At 40.2% G+C, this 27443-nt stretch overlaps 1 protein-coding gene across 3 annotated transcripts in view; it reads left to right on the top strand.

Moving 5' to 3' along the window:
- The first annotated feature begins 278 nt into the window (after positions 1-278).
- LOC131258156 (poly(A)-specific ribonuclease PARN) overlaps positions 279-27443 on the top strand; it is a 36583-nt gene continuing 9418 nt past the window's right edge. For 2 of the 3 annotated variants that reach the window (XM_058259267.1, XM_058259266.1), the window contains exons 1-3: positions 279-683; positions 24689-24819; positions 25356-25684. In XM_058259267.1, coding sequence (XP_058115250.1) covers positions 325-683; positions 24689-24819; positions 25356-25684 — 819 coding nt within the window. In that variant the 5' untranslated portion in view covers positions 279-324. The remainder of the gene's footprint in view (positions 684-24688; positions 24820-25355; positions 25685-27443) is intronic. The other variant, XM_058259268.1, reaches the window with a different exon arrangement.

Raw genomic sequence — 27443 nt, 5'->3', positions numbered from 1 at the left:
TCCCAACCACTCAATTAATTGCTATAAAATGGATGGCTAATACTAAAATAGTGAGTGGTCCGAATTTGGAGTGAAAAATCAGATTGTGAGTGTTATATCCTCAGTTAAAATTTTGCGATTAAGCTCCATCCACAGCTGGTTCATGGATTGGACGGTCCGGATTGCCTTAAAACTGTGCTACGTGTACGTTTGAAGGTTACAACCAATTTTTAGACAGTGGAAAACTGACAGAGGAGTCTCCACTCCTCCTGCGTAAAACTCACAGCACTAAGCCTTTCCGTCTCATTCAGTCTTCCCTCGCTTCAGAAAGGAGATGAGCGGAAAATGAAGAATCCATGGCAGGTCAGGGCATTCTCCAAAACCCTAACCCTAGCTCGCTCTCGTTCTTCCCATCGCCGGTTCTCCTCCGAATCTTCCACCTTCGCATTAAAGACAGTAACGAGATCGAACTTCGATTCGTCGCTTGACGATCTCCGCCGCCATGTCCGAGCCGCAGATTTCGTGTCCGTGGATATCGAGATGACTGGCATCACGAGCGCCCCATGGCGCGAGTCTTTGGAATTCGACCGCTCCGACGTGCGGTATCTGAAAGTGAAGGACTCCGCAGAGAAGTTCGCGGCGGTCCAGTTTGGCGTGTGCCCGTTCCGTTGGGACGGACTGAAGGAATCGTTCATCGCACATCCGTGAGTTCTACCTCTTCTTTTTCTTTGTTAGGAGTTTTGATGCTTCTGAGCACGTTTGGGTGCACCTATCAAATCAAATTGCAATAGTCAAGGTTGAGTTGGGCTTCAAATGGCAGTTCGGTTACTTACTCTCCGGCTTACAAGAAATGTAACTGCAATTTGAGGCTACTTCCTCCTTATGAATTAATGCATCTAGATCAAGGGAGAAACTAATTGCAATAAGATTCAATGTATCGGATTGAAGTTGGAACCACAAAAGAGAAAAAAAGAAAAAAAGTGCAAGCCTGAGCAAGCTCGACAGTCCTCTAGTCTTAAACTAGAGATCACTTCCCCCCCTTTCAACAACTACCGTAGAGAAACAAAATAATTTGGTCAAAGAGAATATCATTCAACTTTCTCTTATTCCATAGGCCTAAGCCTTATTTATAATGAGTGCTTACAATCTTCAATAAAATCTATGGAATCTAAAATAGGATTCCTAGCTAGACATGATCTGTAAAATAAGAATCTCTAAAATAAGAAAGCACAATGAGAAAAATCTAAGACAACTTATTTCCTAATATAAATGTATGAAAGAAAAGGAATTTAGAGAAAGTCTAAAAAGGGAAAGTGGGCCTTTTTTTTCGTGCACATGTGGGATGTGGGATGATTGCATTATGAATACTATGGAAAATCATATCTTCTTTCATGTCATCTTGAGTAAACTGGTGAGATGTTATACAATGCTTTCGCAAAGAGTTTGTATGGTCGTTTTGGTTTTGAGTTTGTGCAAGTGGGGCTCATATGAGAAGATCCTTGCTATATACGATATTTTGCCTTGTTAGGTTGAATGTGAACCGTTGCTGTAGTTTTCTTCTTGAGGATAGAATTAGAAACGAATGCATTATGAGAGACTTAGGAGTAGCACCAATAGGTAATAAGATGAGGGGAAGCAAATTTTGTTGGTTTGGCCACGTGCAACAAAAACCAAGAACTGCACTGGTTAGGAGTAAGTTGGTTCATGTTGAAGTCTTTGAAAGGGCAAGGGGAAGGTCCAAAAGGACATAGGTAGAGAATTTGGAGACGGTAAGAAACGAATTGATGGCCTATTGTTTACTCAGGATATGCTCCTTGATAGTGTGTAATGGTGGCACAAGATTCTTGTAGCTAATCTCATTTAGTTGGGATAAGACTTAGACGATACTCACACACATATATACAGGGAAAAGTTTCTATGAGGTTGACTGCATGGGAGCTTCCCATGAGGTCAAGCTTTGTGGGTCCCACCCTGATGCGTGTTGGACATCCACATCGGGCATTTGGTGGGTCCCCTCTAGGTTATGGGATGTTCTAAAAATCAGCCGCATCTGGAATTTAGGTGGGCCACACCATCTAAAACCATGTGAAATCATGCCTAAAACATCTAAAAGCACTTGGTGGGGACCATTTGAGGTTTGGAATGGCTTGAAATTTGGTGTGACCCCTCATCCAAGTGGGACACACAATGGATGGGCCCGATGTCTAAATCACATCTCCATGGGCCCTATAAACAATTAGGAAGGTTTTAATTTGTGGGCATCCACTCGCAACCGTCGTATGTGGTGTGACCCACCTAATTCATTGATTGACCTAATCTTTAGGTCATGACCCACCATAGAAGGGTGTGTGGGATGATTGATGGTGTGGATATCTGACACACATCACGGTGGGGCTCACAAAGCTCAAAATCATGGGAAGCTCCAATAAGGTCGACCTCACACTACCTTATATATATTATATTATATGCCACATGGGATGCCCAATCATTAATCGGGGTTGTTTATTTGATAGTATAATTGGATGAAAGCCATGGGTGCAAGAATTACACCATCGTACAAAATTGACCGTTTGAATGGGGCCAATTTTTTACAATTGTCCGTTGTTTTCAAGCCATAAACCACGTGGATAGAAGCATCAAACCAAAATGCTACTTCGAAATCATAAGCAATACAAAGTGAGATCTATTGGCTAATTTGGACCTATTTTCTCTCTCCACTCAATCTTATCCATTTTACATGCTATTGATCGGATGTGTAGGGTCATCCGATTTGCGTGCTTCTTGCACGATGGCTTACTCCTAGTTGTATGAATGAATGAATGAGTGGTTCACATCTACAATAGGTCTTCCAATATGCCATTTAAAAGCTTTGGGGACATTGTTAAGGTCCACCTTCATGTGGACATTACCAAAACCTTATATATATCCTCAAATCTTTTGAATGACACGTGGGATGCCCAATTATCATTTGGGATGGTTCATTCAATAGTACATTGGGACCAAGCCATGGTGCAAGAATCGTGCTGATAAAATGATCCTATTTCCATGAATGAGGCCAATTTGTTACAAACGTATGTTATTATTATTATTTTTAATAAGCCATAGGTCCCATGGTTAGAATCATACAACCAAAGTGCGACTTCAGAATCATAAGCAATGCAAAGTGGGATCTACTAGATAGATGGTTCAAGATGGTGATTGGGCCCATTTCATTTATCGGCTCAATCTTGGTTGTCCATTTTCCATGCTATTGATTGGATGCTTACCATCATCCAATTGTTGAGTTTTTTGCGCCATGGCCTGTCCCTAGTCGTATGGAAGAATGGATGGTTCAAATTGACGGTTGGTATCCCATGTCTCATTCAAAAGGTTTGGGATGCTGTTAACGTCCATACGAAGGTGGGGACTTTAGCATACCCATATATATGTGCGTGTGTGTGTGTGTGTGCGTGCGTGTGCAGAGAGAGAGAGAGAGAGAGAGAGAGAGAGAGAGAGAGAGAGAGAGAGAGGAATGCTCACTGGATCCTTACTCTTGCTCGGGTGGTAGGCTCTCGGGAGTTTCAACACACGGTCCACGTGATGCGGCACCCCTTGAAACCTCACAAGCCCAACTTTTAGCCTGATCCAAAACTCTAGTGGGCCATAGCAAAGAGAAATGCAAATCAAGGGAGGAAACTGTTTCCTTTTTCTATGGCCCACCAGAGTTTTGTATCGGGCTAAAAGTTGGGCTTGTGAGGTTTAATGGGGTGCCGCATCATGATGACCGTTCAAATTTTGTGCCTAAGACACGTGTGCAAAGGTGCACACGGGTGCTCATGTAAGAAGGTGCACAGTTGAGCATTTTGAATGACATCAAAACTAAATACTTATACCTTTGCTTCATCCCAAATGTGTTGTCATCCCTATTTTTACATTTCAATGGACATTCTTGCATCCTTTTACTTGTCCTCCTCCGTGCGTCGTGTTATTCCAATCATGTAATGCCTCTAGTCACATGTTTTCCTTAGTAATCTGGTATTATGTGGACCTTATCTTCATTGATCACCCTTCTACTCAAGAGATTTGGTGGAACATCTTTAACCTTTTCAAGGTGAACAAGATGATGCACCACTCTAGGGACAAGCTTCGTGAGGTGTGGAAGATAAAAAAACAATTAGAGGCATAACTCTATGGTGATTGTCTCTTCAAATTGTTGGTGGTTGATTTAGAATGAGAGAAATTATAGAGACTAGAGAAATACATCGAAAATCGTGGTTTGGGTGGCGAATAGAATTAGAAGAAGGATTATCTTTTGCGCTCCAATACACAAGGAATCCACAAGTATCTCTTGCAATTATCTTAAGAGAGCATGGATAGGAGTGTTCCTTTTGGGTTCCTCCTCCCATGGCATATGGAATCTAAGTTTTGATGGTAGTTCTAGAGGAAATCTGAAATTCCTAATCTTAATAGGCTTTTTTTTTTTTTTTTTGTGGGGGGGGGGGGGGGGTGATTATTTGGGATGGTAGAGTGGAGGTTGTTGGTATTGTGTGCCCTAGAAAGCCAATGATGATGGCTCTTCGACTATTTATATTTATTACTAAGTGTGTTTGGTTTGCAGAATAGATGCCATAATTGATGTGTGGGAAACTTTTACTAGCTATGATTTTAGGTTACAGGGAGAATTTCTCTTGTTGTCTTAGGGAAAGGTGAATTTGGACAATGACCATTGGCGAAGGGGGAGTTATGTTAAATGGATCCTAGTACCCTAAATTCTATGACCATAGTAGTGGGATTGCACAATCTATGAAAGGTTAATTGGTCATCTTTGTAAGGGAACTAACGATGAGTTAGCCCTACTGCACATTGAAGTGTTAGTGTTCATAGAATGCAGGTTTTTGTGTTTTGGCCTAGTTGGGCACTTACATTTGAGGATCGCATCAAGTCTCTGGTTTGGGAGACCCATCATGTCCAAAGCAGATTAACTTGATCATGTTCTAGCTTTGACTGATCTTTAGACTTATTCATATGGGAGCTCTTGGTGTTTTGTGCTTTAGCTCATCCTGAAAGGTTACATTAGTGGTTGACAGACGAGTATAGTTGGTTACATGCATCAATGTTGTGGTCATGGTCCATATGCTTCAACATGGGACCACTTCCTACCCCGAGTAACTTATTAGTGGCTTAGATCTTAGTGATTGGACTGTCCATCAAGTGGTTTTTAAGTTGGGCCTGACACCTAAAAGGTTTTAAATGTTTATTCGAAGGTTTAACCATTGATGTTTTGTTTTAACCATTAATATTTTTAATCATGCTTGATGGACATATGATGATTGAGAACTTGTGGTCTACCTCTTAGACCTACATGGGATTGTGGTTAAGAGTAGATGTCGCTGGAATTTGAGGGATTGGATCATTTTGGGTACATGGATAAGGTGCATGCATAGACTTTTTAGTAGTGGGGCATATTGAAGTTGTAGGGGTGAGGGGCACCATAATTGGTGTATCCCTCAAAAACCTGATTCCCCCTTTTAAATAGATCCTATCTTAGGGCAGAGAGCATTCAGAGAGTTGGACGTCCCCACCCCTTGGGATGTTAAGCGTGAGTGAGAAAAGAGAGAAAAGGAGAAGAAAGAGAATCATCCTTCATCCCATGTATGGGTTCACCTATGAATGGCTCTCAAGTCTCAATGTGTGTATGTCCCAACCCTACTTCGGGCCGTCCTTGTGCTTCTCTGCTCTCTACTTTTCTGGTACAAAATGCGGACACAAGCGCATTCAAGGTGTACCAACGAAGAAAGCGCCAACCACAAGTGCTGTCCTTGTGGATAGGCGACTATTGAGGAGCTGAAGATCTTTCACATGTGATTGGACATATAGAAGACCCCACTCAGGGAAGACACATGTGAAGGAAGATTGGAGAAAGAAGACCGAGCGCCCAAACTTTCCCGTACTTATGTTATTTGCCTGTTTTTGACTTAGTTAGGGGTCTTTTAGTAATTTTATGTCTTTATTTGCTTATTATAGGGGTATTTTAGTAATTTTATGTCTTTATTTGCTTATTTAAGTGGGCTAAAGCCCTAAACTCGAATTTTAACTATTGATTAATGAAAAGCAAACCCTTTGGTTGCCTCCTTCCTCTCTTCTCTCTAATGGTGCTTTTTCTCTTCCATTGATCTTCTTCCTCTAATTTCTTCTTGTACCCTTCCAACTTCTTCAAGGTAATAATTTTCTTCCTTCTATTTTCCAGTTTTGGCTAATCCTTCTTCGATCAAAATCTTGAGAACCGATCTAAACCCTAAACTCCTAAATTCTCAAATCCCTAATCCGAGAAACTTCTTGGTTCTTCGGACTAGTGATCTTCGTTGATCGATTGGGTGTGACCATGCAAGATCGGGAGGTCTCATCCCTCGCTGGATCCAACCTAAGTAGTAATTGAATTCCATAATCCATGGTCGTGGTGATGGCCCGCTCCATTGCATGTTTCCTTTATGATTTTTTCAGTTATGATGATTATTGTTAGAATTTTAGATCATTTATTCCTTTTTATTTCCGCTGTTTAATTGTGTCCATGAGCATGCATCATAATTAGGGCTGTCCTGCGTCAAATTAGGGTGAGACTTCCTATATTGGAAGTTTAGCATCGAACTTTTCCAGTGATCGCCGCAAACATTGTTATCAAATGCGATCGCATATGCGCATATGCGATCGCATATGTGCACACTGTTGATCAAATCGCATATGCTATGATGGCATATGCGATCCTGACAAGTATGCCATGGCATACTTTTATATGTGATAAATATGCGATCGCATATGCGAGTATGCGATCGCATAATGCATATGCGATCGCATATTTCCCAATAGCCAAGAGCAGAAGATTTTTATTTTTATTTTTTATTTTTTCAAATTGGAGAACTTTCCTATAATTAGGCACTCATATCCCCTCCATTTTCACTATTCTTTACTCCAAAGCTCTAAATCTCTTACTCTTTCTCTCTTACACCTTTTTCTTTCTTACTCCAATCTTTCTACAATTATTTCTATTATGTTTATTTTTTGTATTTTATAAGTTGTGCTTACTTTTTGTAAATTAAGTTGTAAGTTATAACTTGTAAGTTGTTTCAAGTTATCCATTTATCATTAAAATTTCTTTGTTCGAAGTTTATAATAATTAGTTATCTTTTAATGTAGCTTGTTGATTGTTTTGTTAAAAATTATATAATATAATATAAGTAATTAAATATATCACTTAATGAAACACTCAAACTATAATGAAATAAGTAAAATAACCCAATCTAATCATGTGTACTAATTAGACGAGTTTTTCCCTCTTTTTTTTTTTAATAGAATTTTTAGATTTTTTTTTTTTGTTTTGAAAAAAAATGCCATGGCATATGCTGATCGCATGCAATCGCATATGCGATTTGACAACATTGGCCGCAAATATGAGGTAATATCCTAATCATTGGTTTGTGTAGTTTGAAACTTGATTGTATTTAGAAGGGATCCTAAATTAAATTCTAAATTTGGAATTTTTGCAAAGTTTTGCTCTTCCTTGTCTTTCAAAATTTGCTAGCAGGGTCCATCATGTCTTTGCAGGGCCTATTGCGGCATCTAATTCCAATGAGGTAAAAGGGTGGGCCTTGTAGTTGGGAATGAAAGAGCTCATTTGGATACATGTTTCTCCTCATTTTGAGGGTAGTTCCTCTATTTCCATTAATTTGGCTTTTGTTGGGTGGGTATCTAATGCAGGGGCATTTTCACACCTGGCTCGAGTGGGGTACCTTATGGGATGTGGGGACACACTAGGGGCGGGTGGCTCGTGTGAGGCAGTACCCATGTGATTTGGGACCCACGAGGGGGTTTTGGCCAAGGTCCTAACCCATGAGATGTGCGGCCTGGGCTATGAGATAAAGGGATTGATTCGCCGTGCTCTAACAGTTCGAGCTTTTAGCGCAAGTGGTTAATTGTCCTGCATTAAATTTGGTATCAGAGCATGTTTTAGCGTAGGTTAGTTGATTGTCTATCCGTCTTTGTGGTGAAAATTTTCTATAGAAACCCTCTACGCAAATTTTAAAAATCGTTTAGGTTTTGGGGGACATATTTTGTTGAGTTTAGTCAGCCCTTTTTCTAGGTTTTGTTGGGTCCCCATATAGATATAGGCCATATAGGATTTTTGTGTCGCATCTAGGTTAGAGTCACATCTAGGGATTCCTTTTAGAGTTTCCTTGTGTATGCCCACTCGTTCAGGACGTGGTTTTAGTCTACATCCCACTATAAATCTAGAGCAGATTGCCAATGCCCTTAATACTATCAATAACCGTCTGACGACCATTGAAGCGCACTGTAGAACCACTGCCACTCAATTAATCGCGACTACTGCGTGCGTCAATCAACTTAAGGCTTTCTTATAGGTAAACCCCGACAATGGGGAAGACGTTCAATCTCAGGCTGGAATTCAAGTTGATAGGCGGGAGCATGATCATGACCATGGTGTTGGTTGTGGTCGAGCATACGTGCCATCGCCACGTGAGGAGCGTTATGACCGTTATGATCCAGATGCACAAGTCATGAAAGGTGTGAAAGTTGACGCCCCCAGTTTTGATGGTCGCTTGGACCCCAAAGCATTCCTTGATTGGTTGGCAGACATGGACCACTATTTTAAGTGGTATGATATGTCTGATACCCGTCGAGTGAGATTTGCCAAGATGAAGTTGGTGGGTTAGGCCAAATTTTTTTGGACCAACATGGAGTGTAAAATTGAAAGGAAAGGAGAGTCCACAGATGCGCACTGGGCCGAGATGAAAGAGGTCCTTGAAGAAAAGTATCTCTCTCTTTCTTATCGTTAAAGGCTCCTAGATCAGTGGTAGGCTTTGCGCCAGGGATCCATTACTGTTCTAAATTATATCGCTAGGTTTGATGAGTACATGATGCGATGTGATATTGAGGAGGACCCGATGGTTACATTGTCCAAATTTAGGATGGGCCTCCGATTTGAGATCCAACGAGAACTTTATTCTCGTGATGTTGGTACATTGGAGCAAATGTACCAAGTGGTGCAAAACATTGAACACTACCTCAAGGCACCAGTTGGTAAGCGTTATGACTCTCGGGATCTAAGTGTTAAGACTTACTCTCAAGGGGCTAAGCCTAACATGGGGAGTCAGTCTAGGCCCCAAATTGGGTCCCAACTCAACCCTAGAGATATCAAAGCAAAGGAGATAGTGAGTGCTAGCTCTAGGGGAGGTGAGCATACACGATGCTTCAATTGGCATGGGATTGGTCACTTTGCGCATTTATGTTTATCGAAAGAGAGAAATGATAGATGCTTCAACGACGCTCACGCATCTGCTCAGTTTGTGGGATCGAAAGCTAAAAAGCTTCTTATTGAATGGGCTTCGAATGTGCCTACCCTAGTTGGCTTTGATTTTCTCTTTTTAGGCCTATAGTTTCTTCTTTTGCGCTGTCGCTTTTCTGCTATCTCAGTAGCTCCGTTTGTATCTTTTTTCCCGCTTTCAATATATCCCCGTTACTTTTTTTTAAAAAAATGTCTATCGAAAGAGAGGAACAAAACCCTAGTGATTGACGATGGTGAGGAAGAAGGAGATGAACAAGGCGATTTTGAAGAAGAATTTTATTAGCCTAACATCAATGGTGCTAGTGATGAAGAAGTAGAAGGAGAAGAGACCACACCACTTGCAGTAGTCAGGTGTGCCTTGACCAATGGTAAGGAGAATGATAATTGGCGTCGGACTACGATATTTTACACCTATGCAAAATATGGAGAGAAAAATTGCAAGGTGATTGTCAATAGTGGCAGTTGTACTAATGTGGTCTCCACTAGCACTGTCCCATTTGGGGTTGAAACCCAAATCGCACCCTCAACCCATAGAGTGTCATGGGTAGATGCATCTTCCATACCTGTTACCCAGCGTTGTCTCGTGCCCGTTAATTTTGGATCCTATTTGGATTTGCTGTGGTGTGACATCTTACCTATGGACATTGGACACATCATTTTGGGACGACCTTGGCTATTCGACCACGATGTGACGATATACGGCCGCTCAAATGTATGTTCATTCATGCATCAAGGCAAAAAATTATCTCTAGTTCCTCTTCCACCAAAGAGCAATGTGGAGAAGAAAACTGAGGGGAAGTTGGGTTACCCAAGGGATACGAGGAAATCCCAACCTAAGTCTCTCCATGTAATCAACGCCAATGAGTTTGAGAGAGAGACTACTATGGATTCGATAGTGTACGCCTTAGTGGCGAAAGAAGTTACACCCGAGGTTAGTGTAGAGGGAGTGAGGGACCTCCTGAGGTGAAGCCAATTATGGATGAGTTTCACGATGTATTTCCAGAGAACTTACCAAATGAGCTTCTACCCATGAGGGACATTCAGCATGCCATTGATCTTGTCCCTGGGTCGACTCTACCAAACCTTCCTCATTATCGAATGAACCCTACGGAGCATGCGGAGTTGAAGAGGCAAGTAGATGAACTCCTCAGAAATAGTTTCATTCAAGAGAGTCCGTGTGTCGTGCCATCGCTTCTCACGCCCAAGAAAGATGGCATGTGGCGCATGTGTGCGGACAGTCGAGCCATTAATAAAATCACGGTCAAGTACATGTTTCCCATACCGCGTCTTGATGATATGTTAGACATGATGGCGGGTGCCACGATCTTTTCAAAGATTTACCTTAAGATTGGGTATCACTAAATATGTATATGCCCAGGAGATGAGTGAAAGACAACTTTCAAGACGAAGGATGGGCTATATGAGTGGCTAGTCATGTCCTTTGGCTTGACTAACGCCCTAAGCACATTTATGAGAATGATGACCCAAGTGTTGAGACCCTTTATGAGTAAGTTCCTTGTGTTGTATTTTGATGACATTCTTATTTATAACATATCAAAGGAAAAACACCTCCACCATCTGAGGCAAGTTTGCGGGGTCCTCAGAACTGAAAAGCTATACACTTACTGATGCAGGACAATTAACCACTTGCTCTAAAAGCTCGAACTGTTAGAGCATGACGAATCAATCCCTTTATCTCATAGCCCAGGCCCCGCATCTCATGGGTTAGGACCTCGGCCGAACCCCCTTCGTGGGCCCCAAATCACATGGGTACCGCCTCACACGAGCCACCCGAATCACACGGGTGGGGCCCACCTCTCACGAGCCACCTGCCTCACACGGGCCGCCCACCCCGAGTGTGCCTCTGCATCCCACAGGCAACCCCACTTGAGCCTGGTGTGAAAATGTCCCTGCATTAATCACCTCCGGTGAGTAGTACCAATTTGATGCAGGACAATTAACCACTTGCTTTAAAAGCTCGAATTGTTAGATCATGACGAATCAATCCCTTTATCTCATAGCCCAGCCCCACATCTCATGGGTCAGGACCTCGGCCGAACCTCGCTCGTGGGCCCCAAATCACATGGGTACCGCCTCACATGAGCCACCTGAATCACATGGGTGGGGCCCGCCTCTCACGAGCCGCTCGCCTCGCATGGGCCGCCCACCTCGAGTGTGCTCCTGCATCCCACGGGCAACCCCACTCAAGCCCGGTGTGAAAATGCCCCTGCATTACTAACCTTAAGAAGTGTACATTTATGTCAAATAACATTATCTTCTTAGGGTTCATCGTATCATCTGAGGGCATGAGATCATACCCCGAGAAAGTCCGTGCCATAGTTGAATGGCTTGAACCGCAATATTCATGAGGTGCGAAGCTTTCATGGCTTGACAACTTTTTATAGGCTGTTTATTGGAAGATTTAGCTCTATTATGGCTTCCATCACGGATTGCATCAAGAAAGAGGAGTTTGTATGGTGAGGTCAGGAAGCGAATTAACATAAGTAATGAAAAATACAAAACGTTTGCTGATTCTCGTCGCAAGTTTCATGAATTCCAAGTAGGAGATTATGTCATGGTTCGCATGAGGCCTGAACGGTTCCCACATGGGGGCATTAAAAAGTTACAAGTGCATAGCGCAGGACCATACAAAATAATGCAGGACCCAAAAAATTACAACTGCGTGGTGCAGGACGATACAAAATAATGCAGAAACTGTGTCCTAATGCGTATGTAGTAGACCTTCCACCTACCATGGGAATTAATTCTATTTTTAATGTGGAAGATCTAGTATAATACAAGGGTTTTACTACTTTGCCTTTTGATCCATCCATAGACCGTGACCTAGTCTCAAATCCATGGCCCTTACTTGACCAATCATCCGAGCCATTACCACCTTTACCTTCCTTGTCTACTCAAAGCGAACAGATAGAAGACATACTGGATGCACAAGCAGTTTCCACTTGACGTGGAGGATTTTAGAAATTCCTTGTCAAGTGGTAGCACAGGCCGATCTCAGACAGTACGTGGATTACAGAGGAAGAGCTACAACATTTAGACCCAGACATTTTGGAGCGCTACAGGAGTTTTAGTCCGCCAGAGGCAAACTCTTCTTAGCCGAGGAGAGTTGATGAGGACATCACGTCACGTACACCCTTACGTACGTATCAAAGGAGGAGGTGGGACACACCACTTTCCTTGTGGTTAGGCGAGTACCCGTGATCGTGCCGAAGACCCCATGTGCATGTGCGAGCATCTGGAAGACCCCACATCGGGAAGATGCGCATGGGCTGCTTTATGGAGTGATATAGACCGTTGGATCGGAGGGACGTGGCGATCAAGCCATTAGATGACATGGATCACATGATCAGGCAATTGATCATTGATCGTACACATCAGTTTTAAACTTTATCATATTTTAGGACTTCGTTTTTTTTAAAAATTTTTTTAAATATAAATATTTGGACGCATTATGAGTGTTTTAGTTGATTTTATTTAGACTAGGGCTATTTTTGTTAAAATTCACAGGATGGGGATTATTGTAATTTTTGAAATTTCTTGGATCTATAAAAAGAGAGGGGTGTGTGACCTCTCTCCCATTGGATTTTGTGATTAAAAAAAGAGAAAAGCTTTTGCTTTCTTCTCCCATATTCATGCGATTTAATGATACTTCCATGCGATTTGGAAGGAAGATTAGCGCGAGGCTAATATTCATCAACGGAGGTGCGAGGTCTCCATCTAACCCCACACCATCTTCTCTTTTCTTCTCCATCCAGGTATTTTCTTCAGATTCTTCATTCTCTCCATCCCAGACCTTCGTCTTCTCTTAAACCCTACTTTCCCATACCCATCCACAATCCAAACCCTAACCGACCTAAACCCATCCTCCCATGCCACACGTGTGCTCATACGATCACATGTGTGAATCCCACCTGCCCCTTTTGGCTTCTCACTGTCATTATATCAAAACCCCTTTCTTCCATCCCTGAAACCCTAACCTTAAACCCAAAATCCCTAACTTTCCTCAAATTACCAAAACCCTAATTTTCACCCTAGGTTGTATTAGGTTTCCTATTTTAAAATAGACTATACCCTACGCTAATTGGATGTCCCTACATCCATTAGATCCTAGTTTCGTTTTATTTAATGATCTTATGTTATGATGTTGGTAGCTTAGGCCAGGATTGCGCATGATCTTCTTTTGATTTTCATGATATTTGTGATGAATATAATGATGTTTGTGTTTTTTTGTTAAATATCCTAATTCGGCTATTTGATCTCATATGTTACTTAGTTCATGCATCGGTCTTGCATCAAATTTGGTATCAGAGCGGGAGGTCTCATGTTCGAGACTCCTCACCAGGGGTGATTAACGCAGGAGCGTTTTCACACTGGGCTCGAGTGGGGTAGCCTGTGGGATGCGGGAACACATTGGGGGGTGGGCGGCTCGTGTGAGGCGGGCCCCACCTGTGTGAGGCGGGTGGCTCGTGTGAGGCGGTACCCATGTGATTTGGGGCCCACGAGGGGGGTTCGGCCGAGGTCCTAATCCATGAGATGTGGGGCCTGGGCTATATGAGATCAAGGGATTGATTCGCCATGCTCTAACAGTTCGAGCTTTTAAAGCAAGTGGTTAATTGTCTTTCCTGCATCAGTATCTGTGGAGATCGGTGGAGAAAATTAGGAGGTTGAGGGGTTCTCTTTTGGTGTCATTCACTCGTCTTCTTTGGGAAAGAAAACATGCAGCGGGTGATTTGGCAAGAAAGGGATCTAATCTCCAATTGCTTTTGATTAGAGATTCTCTCCATGTATTATCATTTTATTATTTTTTAATAAAATCTCATCTCATCTTAAATAGAAAGATTTTTTTTTTTTTTTTTTTTTCTTTTTGCTTGGTAACTTAACAGAGAAAATAAAAGAAAAAAATATAAAAAAGCAAAAAGACCAGAACATGCTGTAATTGGTACATAATCACATGGATGTAAGCTTAAATGCATAAACCTATATTTCCAACATGATTTCCAGACGTAATTTAAGTGGCACAATAATATATGAAAACATTAAAACCTTGAAAAAAAAAAGAAAACAAAAAGACCAAAACACCTAATAATCACATTCATCTAAACCTTAAATACATGGATTTATGATTTTAAGATGATGATGAGACCTAATAATAGAAAAAAAGACATCAACAAAAAAGCCCCAAAATCAGAAGAAAAATGGATGAAAAAAAATCCAAAATTCTAAAGTATGAACAACTCCCAAATCACAATTAAAACAAGCATCATTATTTGATCACACCTAACTTTTGTGAAATCCATTAAAGGCAAGCAAGAAAACAATGTTCATGTTTCTACCCTCATGAAGATTTCCTTGGACTCACTCCGTACGGTTACGGTTCAATCTGTCAAAATAGGTTTCAGTTCACAATTTTCTCCTTAGATGTGTTGAGAGTCGTAAAAACCCCCTATACATCTTTCCCCAAGAGAGAATTAAAAACAAGAAAAAAAGTGAAAGTGGAAATGATACTCTTTTGGATCGTTTTTTTTAAAAAAAAAAAAAAATATATAAAATATCTGGACTGATACATGATTTCTTTTGTCGATATGGATCAGCTGAATTGGCCAATACAATATGCTTTTTCATGAATCCCAATTCGAAGGTTTTGTCACATCGGTTGATATTTTGAACAATGAGTTGCAATTCTGTCTACTCAGGTGTTTTTTTTTTTTTGAAATCCAAAAAAGCATTCCATGCTCAATGCTAATATTAAATTATCAAGCACTCAGTCTTCATATGCTTGTCTCACATATCTGATGCGACCCATTCATTTATTCGTTCCTACCACAATCAAGGTGTTCTATAATGGTAATGGTGGCTGTAACAGCCACCGCCGTACTGTTACAATACGGGCCATAATGGCCATTAGGGCCCCCGTTACAGGACTTAAAAAAAAACTGTTTCGGGACTATTTCAGGACCATTATGGGGCCGTTATGGGTTATTATTATTATTATTATTTTTTCTGTAACGGCCGTTTCGGCCCCGTAATGGTGAGGATCGTAACGCTTAACGGTTACGACCATTGCTGTTACGTAACCGTTTTGGTATATACATTGCTCATGATACCATTCAACTAATCCTAGTAATTGATTGGACAATTTGGGAATTACAATTCAGAGAGAGAAAAAAAGTACAACCAACGGTCGAGATAGCGTCTTCCAATAGGGAACTAATATAATTCAACTAGTGTGATTTTTGGTGTATGACCCATGATGTATTAGAAATCTTTCTGAAAGCGAAGCCACAGAGTACATGAATCTTCTGGAATTCATTTCCCAATCTACGATTACTCCCTCCCTGCCTGACAATATCGCGTGGCCGATGGAGAAATCTGCCTCTTTCTCTGTTAAGTCCCTTTATGCTTCATTTATCCTGCTATGCAGTCTCAGTGTGACGCCGCGCCGTTTATTTGGAAGTATCAAGTCCCCCCTAAATACATTTGCTTCGGGTGGTTGGTGGGTCGCAATAGAATTCTTACCATTGATAATCTAGCTAAGAGAGGCATGCTGATTGTCAATATTTGTCTATGTTGTATGCATCAGGCGGAATCCGTGAATCATTTGTTGGTTCACTGTTCGTTCGTTTCCTCCATTTTCGTTGAATTTTGTCATCGCTTCTTGGTCGATTGGTGCTTTTCCTTCTCAGCTGCTGATTCGCTGGTCCCTTGGAATGGTCTCAAGCTTGGGAAATTGAAGACTATCATATGGCGCATGGCCATCCTTGCCATTTGGTGGGCTGTCTGGGAAGAAAGGAACGACAGATGCTTCAACAATTCCTCTTCTTCGGTTACGGCTATCGGTTCTAGGGCTAAACAATTGATGATTGATTGGGCTACTAATGTTAAGATTCTGAAAGAAGTGGATTTTAGCTTTTTAGGTGCTTACGTGCCTTCTGCTATCTCAGCAGATGGGCCCTTCTTTCTGTTTTTTCTCTTCTTCTCGTCCCTTGTATCTGTTCTCTTTTTGTTCAATGCATTTTCAGTTTGTTGCCTTTAAAAAAAAAGGATAGGGCTCAATAGATGAGCAGCGGATCTTATGCATGTGTGCCATTTGTAATGAGGTTGACGGGCTGATAACTAATCTAGATATTAGTGTTTAGGATTGGATCTTTTCCCTTTGCCTTTTTATTTGTTACATTTTGATACAATGGCTGTTATAATGGGCTGTAGAGGTAACTGGTCCCCATCTCCCAGATGTTATAGCCATGCTATGTCATGTAATGGATGTTGTATATGTTTATCTATTTATTTCGACAAGTTTCAGTAGCTTATAGCATGTCCTTGTGTCCGCGTGTGTGTTTGCGTCCGCATATTATTTAATTAAAAGTAGTTTTCATTTAAAATAATTGAACCTTTTTTTATAAACGCAATAAAACTATCTTCTGAGTTATAATGGGCACTACATCGAATGGCGGCCTGTCTAACTGCTTCATAAACAATGTGGGAGGTCTAACTTTTGAGGGATAGCTGGCTGAATCTTCAGGACGTTTTGGGATCTTTTGCATTCTGAGAGACATGCAGGATAAAATTGCAGATATATTTCTCATTACCTCTAGAAACATGGATGCGCTTGTGGCAGAAACCAAAGCCCACAATCAGGGGTTTAGATTGCTTCTGGAATAATTTGATGGTAACCTCCTGTTGTAGGCTAGAACGGATTCAATAGCCTTCCCAGGTAGGGCTCAAAATGTGTGGATTACAAAAAATAGAAAAAAAAGGGTAATTCAAGAATGGAGGATAGGTTTAGGCATCCTTTAAAGCAAGATATATACCTCCTTGTGAAGACGATGAGTCACCAAGCAAATGCAGGGTAACCTCCGTAAACTCGCATCCCCACTTCTCTATGTACTCAACCATTAGGAGGTTGGTGATCGCTTCTCTCTCTTTCTCTCTCACACACACAAACCCTAATTTTTGGAGAAACAGAGGAGTATAATAATGCATGAGTATGAGGCCTTATGGGGCTTTTTTTATAGCTCCATGAGGTAAAATCACATGGCCTCACTTTAATTATGAAGGTCACTACCAGAATAGCATGTACAAAAGAGGTCTTCATGCACAAGGTGACGCGGGACAATTAATCACTTGCTCTAAAATCTCGAACTGTTAGAGCATGGCGAATCAATCCCCTTATCTCATAGCCCAGGCCCCACATCTCATGGGTTAGGACCTTGGTCATACCCTCCTCGTGGGCCCCAAATCACATGGGTACCGCCTCACACGAGCCACCCGCCTCACATGGGCCGCCCACCTCGAGTGTGCCCTTGCATCCCACAGGCAACCCCACTCAAGCTCGGTGTGAAAATGCCCCTGTATTAATCACCCCCGGTGAGGAGTCTCGAACATGAGACCTCCCGCTTTGATACCAATTTGACGTAGGACAATCAATCACTTGCTCTAAAAGCTCAAACTGTTAGAGAATGACGAATCAATCCCTTTATCTCATAGCCCAAACCTCACATCTCATGGGTTAAGACCTCGGTCGAACCCCACTCGTGGGCTCCAAATCACATAGGTACCGCCTTACACGAGCCACCCGCCTCACACGGGCTGCCCACCTCGAGTGTGCTCTTGCATCCCGTAGACAACCCCACTCAAGCCCGGTGTGAAAATGCCCTTGCATTACAAGGTCTCTTACCCATTTGTCTACAATGTACGTCTATACCTCTGCTTGATCATCACCGTTCCATTGGGTGGGCCTAGGTCTCAAAGTGAAAACCTTCTCTTGTGAACTTGAAGATCTACTATTAGATTTGTGATTCGCCATGACCCAAAATAAGAAACCTTAAGTAAAGTGAAATAAGTTATTTTCTTTTCAAAAACAGTTCTTTGGACACAAAAGATGGCATGCTGCCATGACTAACTGGGCCAATTGCACACGATGTTCTTCCTTGGTGAATACAGTCCTCCCTAAAGGAGTATTATGTGTGGATCCCATTCGGGAGAGTGTGGGCATACACAGTTTCCGTTCGGATGACCTAATATCACTTAGGTATCACCCCTCGTTGGGGCTTAGCATGCATCAAAGTCCTACATGATAAGTCTCCACACACTTCCCTATGGTTAGGGGAATGACAATAGGAAGTGAATGCTCTCTATTGGGACCTGAGAGCATCTTGTGCCGACTTCCTTTAGTGCACACTCATGTCCTGATGCGAGCACCCATCTCTAACCCGCTGTGACTTAAATAGTGACTGCTAAGCGGTCATCTAGTGCCGTGATAGCCTCTTGGTGTACAGCTCAAGCACACCATTGGTTGTGGACTCTTTTATGATGACAAGGGACTGCAATTCTCTCATTGGCACTGCCCGAATCAATGTCTTGGCTTGCTACCATGTTAACAGAGGGCTAGTTGTAATTATACAACCTATGTGCTAAACACATGACCCTTAAGATGTCTAAAGATCGGAATCAGAGCAATTATCAAACCATGATGTTTATGCGAGTTTAAAGAGTGTAGTTTGATTAGACTATGAGCAACGGCCTGATTGGTTTTGAAGGTAGAAAAGCCAACACCTCCCAGCCATAGGTGTTACGAGAAACCTCTGCACTTGGTTAGTGGGAAAGGAAATGAGACGTGTAGATCAACAATTGTGGGATGAGATTAGGAATGTCGTATTGATGATAAACATCTTGTTTCAGCTCGCCGTGCCTGACCTGGCGTTAACCAGTAACTAAACTAGCTGTAGAAGGGGCCTGTTCAGTTTGGTATTTCGTGGACCACACCTCATGTAAATTTTCTTGTCTTCCTTAATTTTATTTAAAAAGAATAAAAAGTTATAAGGAAAAGAGAAAAAAACAGAAGGTGGAACAATCATCTCCTTCTATTCTCTCTAGTTTTCTATAAAATTTCATTATCAATAAAAAAGCTGTTACTGCACCATAACAGCTGTTGCAACTGCTTGTTATAGCCAATGAAATTGCCTATACCTGTATTTTTTCCCCTATTGGAGTTGGGGAGATTAGATATGCTATATGAATGAAATCTATGATTAAGCATTTGTGATCTGAAAAGGGTGAGGTGTTGTGAATAGGACTATGCCAAATAAAAAATAAAATGCGGAATGTAAAAACAGATAGCTGAAATAAATAACAATCTCAATCGCAATAGTATCGAGAAGTTGATACAAACGTTGTTCAAAGGACAACCTTACACCCCTGATTTCTTGAACTTCGGTACGGATCAAAAACTCAAACTAAAGCAAGAAGCAATAGAAAAGAATCTAACTATTACAACATTCACCACATGTACATGAAAGAGATACAAGCATTCAACACACCTACATCACATACAACATCCACCACAACTCACAAGAATTATAGTAGTTCAGTGTGTACACCAACTATTCGCAAACACCCACACCTACTCCACTCCCAATAATCACAACCCACGTGATATTGGCTTTCACTATGAAAGAAGGTTTTCCAAGGTTCACCTTAAAACCTTTACAATTGTGTTTTCAATGGGCTTTCACAATTAAAAACCCCGCGCTGAGATTTTCTGGTTTATCTCAGTCAAAACCACAAGAGATTTTTCTGGCTTATCTCAAAAACCAAAACAGAGATTTTCTGGCTTATCTCACAAACCAATAAAGCAAATAAAAATCTACTTATCTGTAGATTCTGCTTTGTTGTAGCCCGGTAGAACCGTTTCACTTGTAGATGAGGATGTTCAATGTCCAAAACACATATAGAAGGGTTCTAGGTTCTAAATGAATTTTAATTAAGCTTAAAACAGGGCTACTTAATTGAATTTCTTAGATCTCAAAGGGTAGATAAGAATTCCCCTTTTATAAAGTGAGATTGAAAAAGATATCAAAAAATTAAACAATCAAAAAGCTGTAAAAGAATCTAAAATTACCGAACAATAGCTTGTTAATCACGAAGACTTTTCTCTCAGAGTGGTGGCTTGATTTAGCTTGGAATGAATGAAAAATACTGAGAAAAAACCTCTATTTATAGGCAAAAAAATGGTTCCCTCGATTGGTCCTGAGAACAACCAAATTTCAAAAATTTTAGCGCGATCGGATAAAACCGACCCTCGACTGGTCGAGTGGACTGCTTGACTGGTCGAGTGGAGCCAAAAACAGTTGCTGGAGTTCGAGTCGAGCCCCGCTCGACTGGTCGAATCTCACTCGACTGGTCGAGTACTGTTCACATGACTGGTCGTGATCCTACCAAAAAAATTCGAAATTTTGAGTTTTTTCCTGGACTGGTTGAGACAAACCCTGGACTAGTCGAACATAGGCTAAGACTAGTCGAAGCAAAAAGCCTATAATAAGCATATTAACCCAAACAGAATATGCAATATGAATGACCTAACCCTAAGGTTTTTCTAGGGTCATAGATACCTGAAAGTTGAACATTGAACCATGTAACTTCAGTCGCTTCCAATTGATCTTTTACTTGAAGTTCTTGAAGCATGATCTTGTATACTTGAAATCTTGAACTTGATCTTGTGTACTTTGAAGTTCTTGAACTTGATCTTGTACATTTAGTGCCTTTGAGCTAACATAAAGACTTGAAGTAGCACATGAACTAGGTCTTGAACATGCACTTGAGCTAGCACTTTGACTTGATCTTGAATTTGAAGGTGAACTTTCCATCACTTCACTTGGAGGTGAACTTTTCATCACTTACACAGGTTCATCAATCCACAGTGGTTTGTCACAAAGAAATTTGACAACTAAGGGTGCTTCATATACAATACAACACTTACATGATCCTTAATCTTAAAAAGAAAAGAAAAAAGCATTGTTTGTGATCCTTCTCAGTGTTTTCAATATCGACGATATCGGCCGATGTATATCACGATTCATCTTGTATCTCACCTAGGTGATACGAAACCCCAAGGTAGTATTTGAAATTCTTCTTATCATAGAAGACGTCTTATGAGATCACAATGTATCCCATAATATCGCAGATATCACGAGATATCGTGTCCAGCCTCTTTTATAAAATTCTTGATATTGACAATATCGGGCGATGTTGACTGATAATGCACAGAAACGTGGGAATTCCAGGGGCGTTCTTTAGAAAATTTGAAAAAAAAAAACCAATTCTAAATCTCTTTTTCATGATTCCTCTATACTTCTAACTAGATTTACTGTGGACTTCAAGTCTTCTTCTTGAATCATGCCAAAGAAAAACACAAATTTCAAGTTGGAATCAAGATCTAAGCTGATTTGGGGTTGTTTTTGATTCGTTTAGCATTTTCAAGTTTTGATTCTTTCTTTATGTTGTTGCAAAATCATGTAAAATTAGTGCAAATGGTTAGAAATCCACGATTCTTCATGTTATACATGAAAAATCATGGATTTGGAGCTTTAATTTCGAGATTTGGGGGAGATGGGCTGATTTGCGGATAATTGGGGTAAAATTGAAATTTTCTCAATTTCTCCTAAATTAGTTGCAATCTTAGTATCCATCCATGAAATTAAACATGCATGCAATCTGATCTAGTGATTCTTGGTAATTTGGGGATTTTTTGATTTTTTAAAATTAAAAAATCATTAAAAATATAGAAATTTTTTTTTTTTAAAATTTCACTTCGATCAACGGTCCATTGGCCCCCATTTTAGAGTATTTAGGAGTGTTCGATGAAATCATCATCATCACATACACTCTAATTTTGGGAAACATTGGCTGATTTGCGGAAAATTTGAAAATTTCCAAATCAGTTGCAATCTTAGTGTCCAAACATGAAATTAAACACGTATGTAACCTGATCTAGTGATTCTTGGTAATTTGGGTATTTTTTGGAAAAAATAATTTTTTAATTAAAAATATAAAAAAATATAAAATTTTTTATTTTCAAAGTTCTGTTAGTGCACTCACCTTGCACACTTGTTTGTTAATCACGTAACTCGTTGTGTCAAGTAGTCGAATGAGTCTTTAGAAAATGAAGACCGACGACGCAACTGGAGCAGAAGCATCAAGCAACATTCACAAAGTAAAGAGAAGCTCTTACGATCTTGATCATATCTGTAGATGATCCTGACCCAAATAGGAAACCCTACTTAGATCATCTATCCAAAGCCATTTTAAGTTCATATTTTCCATCCCTCTGGATTTGGCTTTAGAAAGTTCTAAGTTGCTGAAAGAATTGTAGGACAAAAACTTAAAACAGGAAAATCTGTCTCGCCTTCGGTTGGAGTAGGTGCCATCGAATGGTACCTTCGGTCCCATCGAAGACCAAAACAGTCCAGCAACATTTGGAATTAATTCGGTCCCACCGACATGAATTTCAGTCCCACTGACTCCCACTGGAGACAACTAAACTATTGGTGCCACCGAAAGTGACCAAATTCATCCGGCAACTTCAGGACTTAATCTGGTGCCACTGAGAGATAATTCGGTCCTGTTGACGACAGTTCGGTGCAACCGAAGGTTCCCTCTGTAGAACCGAAAAGTAGCCGTTATAGATCCGTTGGAACTTTTTCTTTATAAAAGAAGCACCCAGAACTTTGTGAAAAGGGTGGATTAAGGCATTCTAGAGTCCCTAGTGCATCCCAAGCTCAACCCACTCATCCTAAACTCTATCCACACGAGATTCATGTTCTTTTCATTGTGATTCCTTACTTCAATGAGCATTCAAAGCTCTTATTAACGAAGAACATGATCTCAAGCCTTCTCTAGAGTTTTGAGACCAAACCTATTGCAAATCTTTAGTCTCCATGATACTCTAGAGCATCCATTAGTTGAATTCCTTAGGAAATCCATTCATCATCTTTTGTAGGAGATTCAACCCACTCCCATTACCTGGATTACCCAAATAGGAACATCATATGAAAGGTATTTGATCGTGAAGCTGAAACAATAGGAAAATCACAACATTGTGATCAAGGGAGCATCGGGGAGCTAATTGAAGCATGAGAGAGCAAAGATCAAGCAACCCAAGAAGAGCTACAAAAAGGGACTCAATCCGACTAGTAAGTGTCAGTGTTAAGAGTTCATAAGTTAGTCTCTATCCTCGTGTAGGATTGAGGCTAAGAGTTTGCTATCCACAAACTCGACTAGGTGCCTTGTGTGGGACCTTGGCCTGTGAGGCCGAAATGTAGGTGCCTAGTGTGGGACCTTAGCCGGTGTGGCCTAAACGTAGGTTCTTAGTGTAAGACCTTTGCTTTTGTGTAGGGCATAAATTGTATAGTCCTTTTGTGTAGGGCTGTAAAGGTTTATGGTAAACCTGATTTAAAACTATTGATAGTGAAATCCGGCACACTCTAGGAGAGAGTGCGTCTACCGGGAGTGGAGTAGGCACGTAGCCGAACCACCGTACATGCTTGTGTTTGGAATTGTCATTTGCGCATTTATTTAATTATGCTTATGTGTTTTAACGCTTAATTCTATATGCATGATCAGATGAATGCCTTGGATTAATAGGTAGCGTATTCCATACACTCATGTTCACAATGCTATAGGCTAGTTGCTTTATTTGCATATCTTAAGTAGCCTATGTGATTGGACCCTCTATTGGCTTGGAAGCCTTTAGAGTTATATTGCCTTGCTTAGTTTAATTGCAAATTAGTTTAAGTTAGGCAATGAAGTTTTTTTTTTTTTTTTTTTTTTTTTATATTATTATTATTGAAATTGGCATAATCATTGAAAAGTCCTATTCACCCCCCCTCTAGGACTCTTGAACTATTCCATTCCTCTACTTTAGCGGTCTAAACTGCAATTTCAAGTTCCACTTCGATCAATGGTCAATTGGTCCCCATTTGAGAGTTATTATTATTATTATTATTATTATTTCTAAATTCCAATCCTAACGTATCCCTAACTCTATGTGGGTCTAAGCCAGAACCACACACATCATTCATAGGTATATTTTTTGTTTTCTACTTCTTTTTTTGCTTTTGAATGTATTGCTTGTGTTTCCATTCACGTCTTCTTACATCTGCAAATTATATGAATTGACTTTGAATATACTTGCATCAGTTCAGTCAGACAACGCTTAGATTAAGACCCCATTCAAAGGAAACCTATTATGTGCAGTTGTTTTTTTATGATGTTTTGATTTCTAAGTGTGTATTGATGCCTTTTTTAACAATCCTTGAAGTTTTATTGAAAAATTCGACTAATTTCCCAGTGTTTTCTCATGTTTCCCAACAACAGCGATACATTAAACAATACAATTGATATATCCCATGTGATGACCGATATGTATCCGGATCCCAAGGGTGTGTGATACGTTACCTGAAAATGATACGGAAAACATTGACCCTTCATTTCTTTGCAATTTCTTAGTATGTGGGAACATTTTATTCTTTCGTTCATAAATTTCATTTTGACATGAATCTCATTTTCTCCTAACAGGCACAATTTTTATATATTTCCTCGTAAAGAACTTACAGTTGATGGGCCATCATATGAATTCCTTTGCCAGACCACCTCAGTCGACTTCTTGGCTAAATATCAATTCGATTTCAATGCATGCATACATGAAGGTATCTACTTTCAGTACCCGATTTGTTAATGATACTTGCAGGAAATAGTTTGGAAAATTTCTGTGGGATTAGTTTTGCTAGCAATTTTCTATTGCTATGAATGAGGAATGCTGTGAAGGATCTTACTGTGAAGATTTTGAAGGCATGCTAGTTTCATTGAATTTAACATGTGGCAAAGACATAAATGCCAGGCATGCTAGTTTCTAACATAGTTTATGCAGGTAAATATGAATAACAAGTTTTGGATGGGATGCTTGTACCCATTTGCGTGTCTTGCATTTCAGAAACTTCAGAGTCATACCATACTGCTCCTTATGTCCATATACATGTTTGTGTCCATGTCCATATACTCGTTTGTGTCCATATCCATATTGGTATCATATCTTTGAATTATTTCTTTCTTTGGGTCCATGCCCTACCTGAATGAAAATTATTGATTGACATTCTGTGTGCCCACCCAGCTTTTGCGGCCAAGATCAACCATAGATATTTTGGTAAAGTGTTTTCAAGGATTTACATTGTTTCGGCATTGACAGGAATATCTTATTTATCCAGAGAACAAGAAGCTGAAGCACTGCGCATCCTTGGTTTGGCATATGATGACAAATTAGCTAATTCTCAAGGTCATTTGAAAGATGCGAGAGAAATACCGCTAGAGAGTACTTTTGACGTTCTTTTTACTGAGCGGATGAAGAATAGATTCCGCAAATGGCGTGATTGGTTATTACGAACAACAACCGAAGAATCTCAGTTTGAGGCAAATTCCAATGGCTCCATTCCCCACTTCCGGACTGTGTTCTTCAAGATGTGCCCTGCACTGATGCTGAATGGTTTCACTTCTCATCAACTTAGATTGATTCAGCTGGTAACTTACTTTTTTTTTTTTGCTTTGATTTTCCATGGTCATCATGAACTCATGTTGCAAGTATCAATGTAATTTGAGGTTAATTTTTTTACTGTATAATGAATTTCTTCAATAGTTTGTCGCCCCCCCTCTATTAACGGTGTTTGGAGGCTGCATTTTCTTTCCTCTCCTTCACAGTTGCTTTCTTCCACTGTTTTAAAAACTAATGGTGACTCCTTTCCTGAAATATCATTCCTATTAAATCCTATGTGAAACGTGGGACCAATTCAGCTATGGGAGAATCTAAGGGATTCTTTAAGGGGTCGTTTGGCACCATGGATTTGGGGGGATTTCAAATCCCTTGGTTGTTTGGCTCCGTAAAGTAACTGGGGGTTTCAAATCCAAGGGCTTTCAAATCCCCTCAAAGAGGGGGTTTGAAATCCTCGGTGAGAGCTTGGATTACATCTAAAATCCTTCCAAGAGTTGCATGTATAATGTGTGTCACTAGACTATTAAACTATTTGGCACATGGCCCACTAATGATATACCAAAACAACTAGATTATCAATTGCATCACTATAATTACTTTAATACGATGATCAGCGCCGTCCAAACATTGTCCATGTAAATCAACGGTTAAAATTCATTTGTTAGTCACTAGGACATGATCCTGTGCTTGTGGCCCATCCGAGACTTGGAATTTCATCATTTTCGAGCTAAGTATATATTTCAGCGGGCTTATAAAAACCATCGTGTCAAACATTACATACGCTCACTAATTAGAGATATTAAAGTTGATTTAGTAATTAAATTCAAACCCCTGTAAATATACCATGCATATCTACTTTTGGATTAAAGTTGATTCCCAATCTAGGGTGCCAAAGACAATAGGAGGATTTCAAATCCAGGGGGTTCCAAATCCATGCTCCCAAACGGGCCCTAATAGTCTTTGAATCGGAAATGTTTCTTTGATCCAATATCTCATCAAATATTATGAAAATAGTAGAGAGCCACATTGAAGATCATTTTGGAAGAAATTCAATTCGAAATAGGTCTATTGATGCTGAGGCTGCTTTATTTTTTCAAGAGGTAAAATCTACACTGTATATAATGTGAGAAGTTAGGGGCAAAAATTTGCACATAAGAGTTACTCAAATTGCTAGAAGCCTAAAATTATCCATTACTAAAGGCCACAGGAAGGGTTCTAAACTGAAATAAAGAGCACTAAGGTAATTTGGAGGTGAAGTCGTGTACTGGAAGGCATACCTTTTATGGGCTAGATATTATAGTTCACTACCACTTTTTAAAAATGCTGGTGACTCTTCAAATGTACATAGTTTCAAGGCAATCCAGACTGTCGAAATTCTGAAACTATTGTGGATGTAGCCAATGTTTTAAATATCGACGATATCGGCCGATATATCCCACCAGTGCGATACGAACCGCATAGGTAGTGCCGATATATTCCACATGTTCGATCCGATGAGCATTTTCAATTTCTAATCCCTTTTTTTTTTTGTTGAAACTATGTTAAATCTGTGTCAAATGGTTACAAATCCATTGGTTCTTCATGGTTTGCATGTAAAATCATGGAGTTGGAGTTTTGATTCCGATATCCATTGGTTCTTCATGTTCTCAATATATTTTTTTTAAATTTTTCCTTCAACTAGCTATCAATCGAGACTAATTTCGAAGTATTTAGGAGTATTTGATGAAATGATAATCACATACACTCTAATTTTGAAATGTAGGTGGTATGATTTGGAGAAAATTGGGGGAA

The sequence above is a fragment of the Magnolia sinica genome, chromosome 10 (assembly GCF_029962835.1).
Source record: "Magnolia sinica isolate HGM2019 chromosome 10, MsV1, whole genome shotgun sequence".
NCBI lineage: Eukaryota > Viridiplantae > Streptophyta > Magnoliopsida > Magnoliales > Magnoliaceae > Magnolia > Magnolia sinica.
This window is presented reverse-complemented; position numbering and strand designations above follow the sequence as displayed.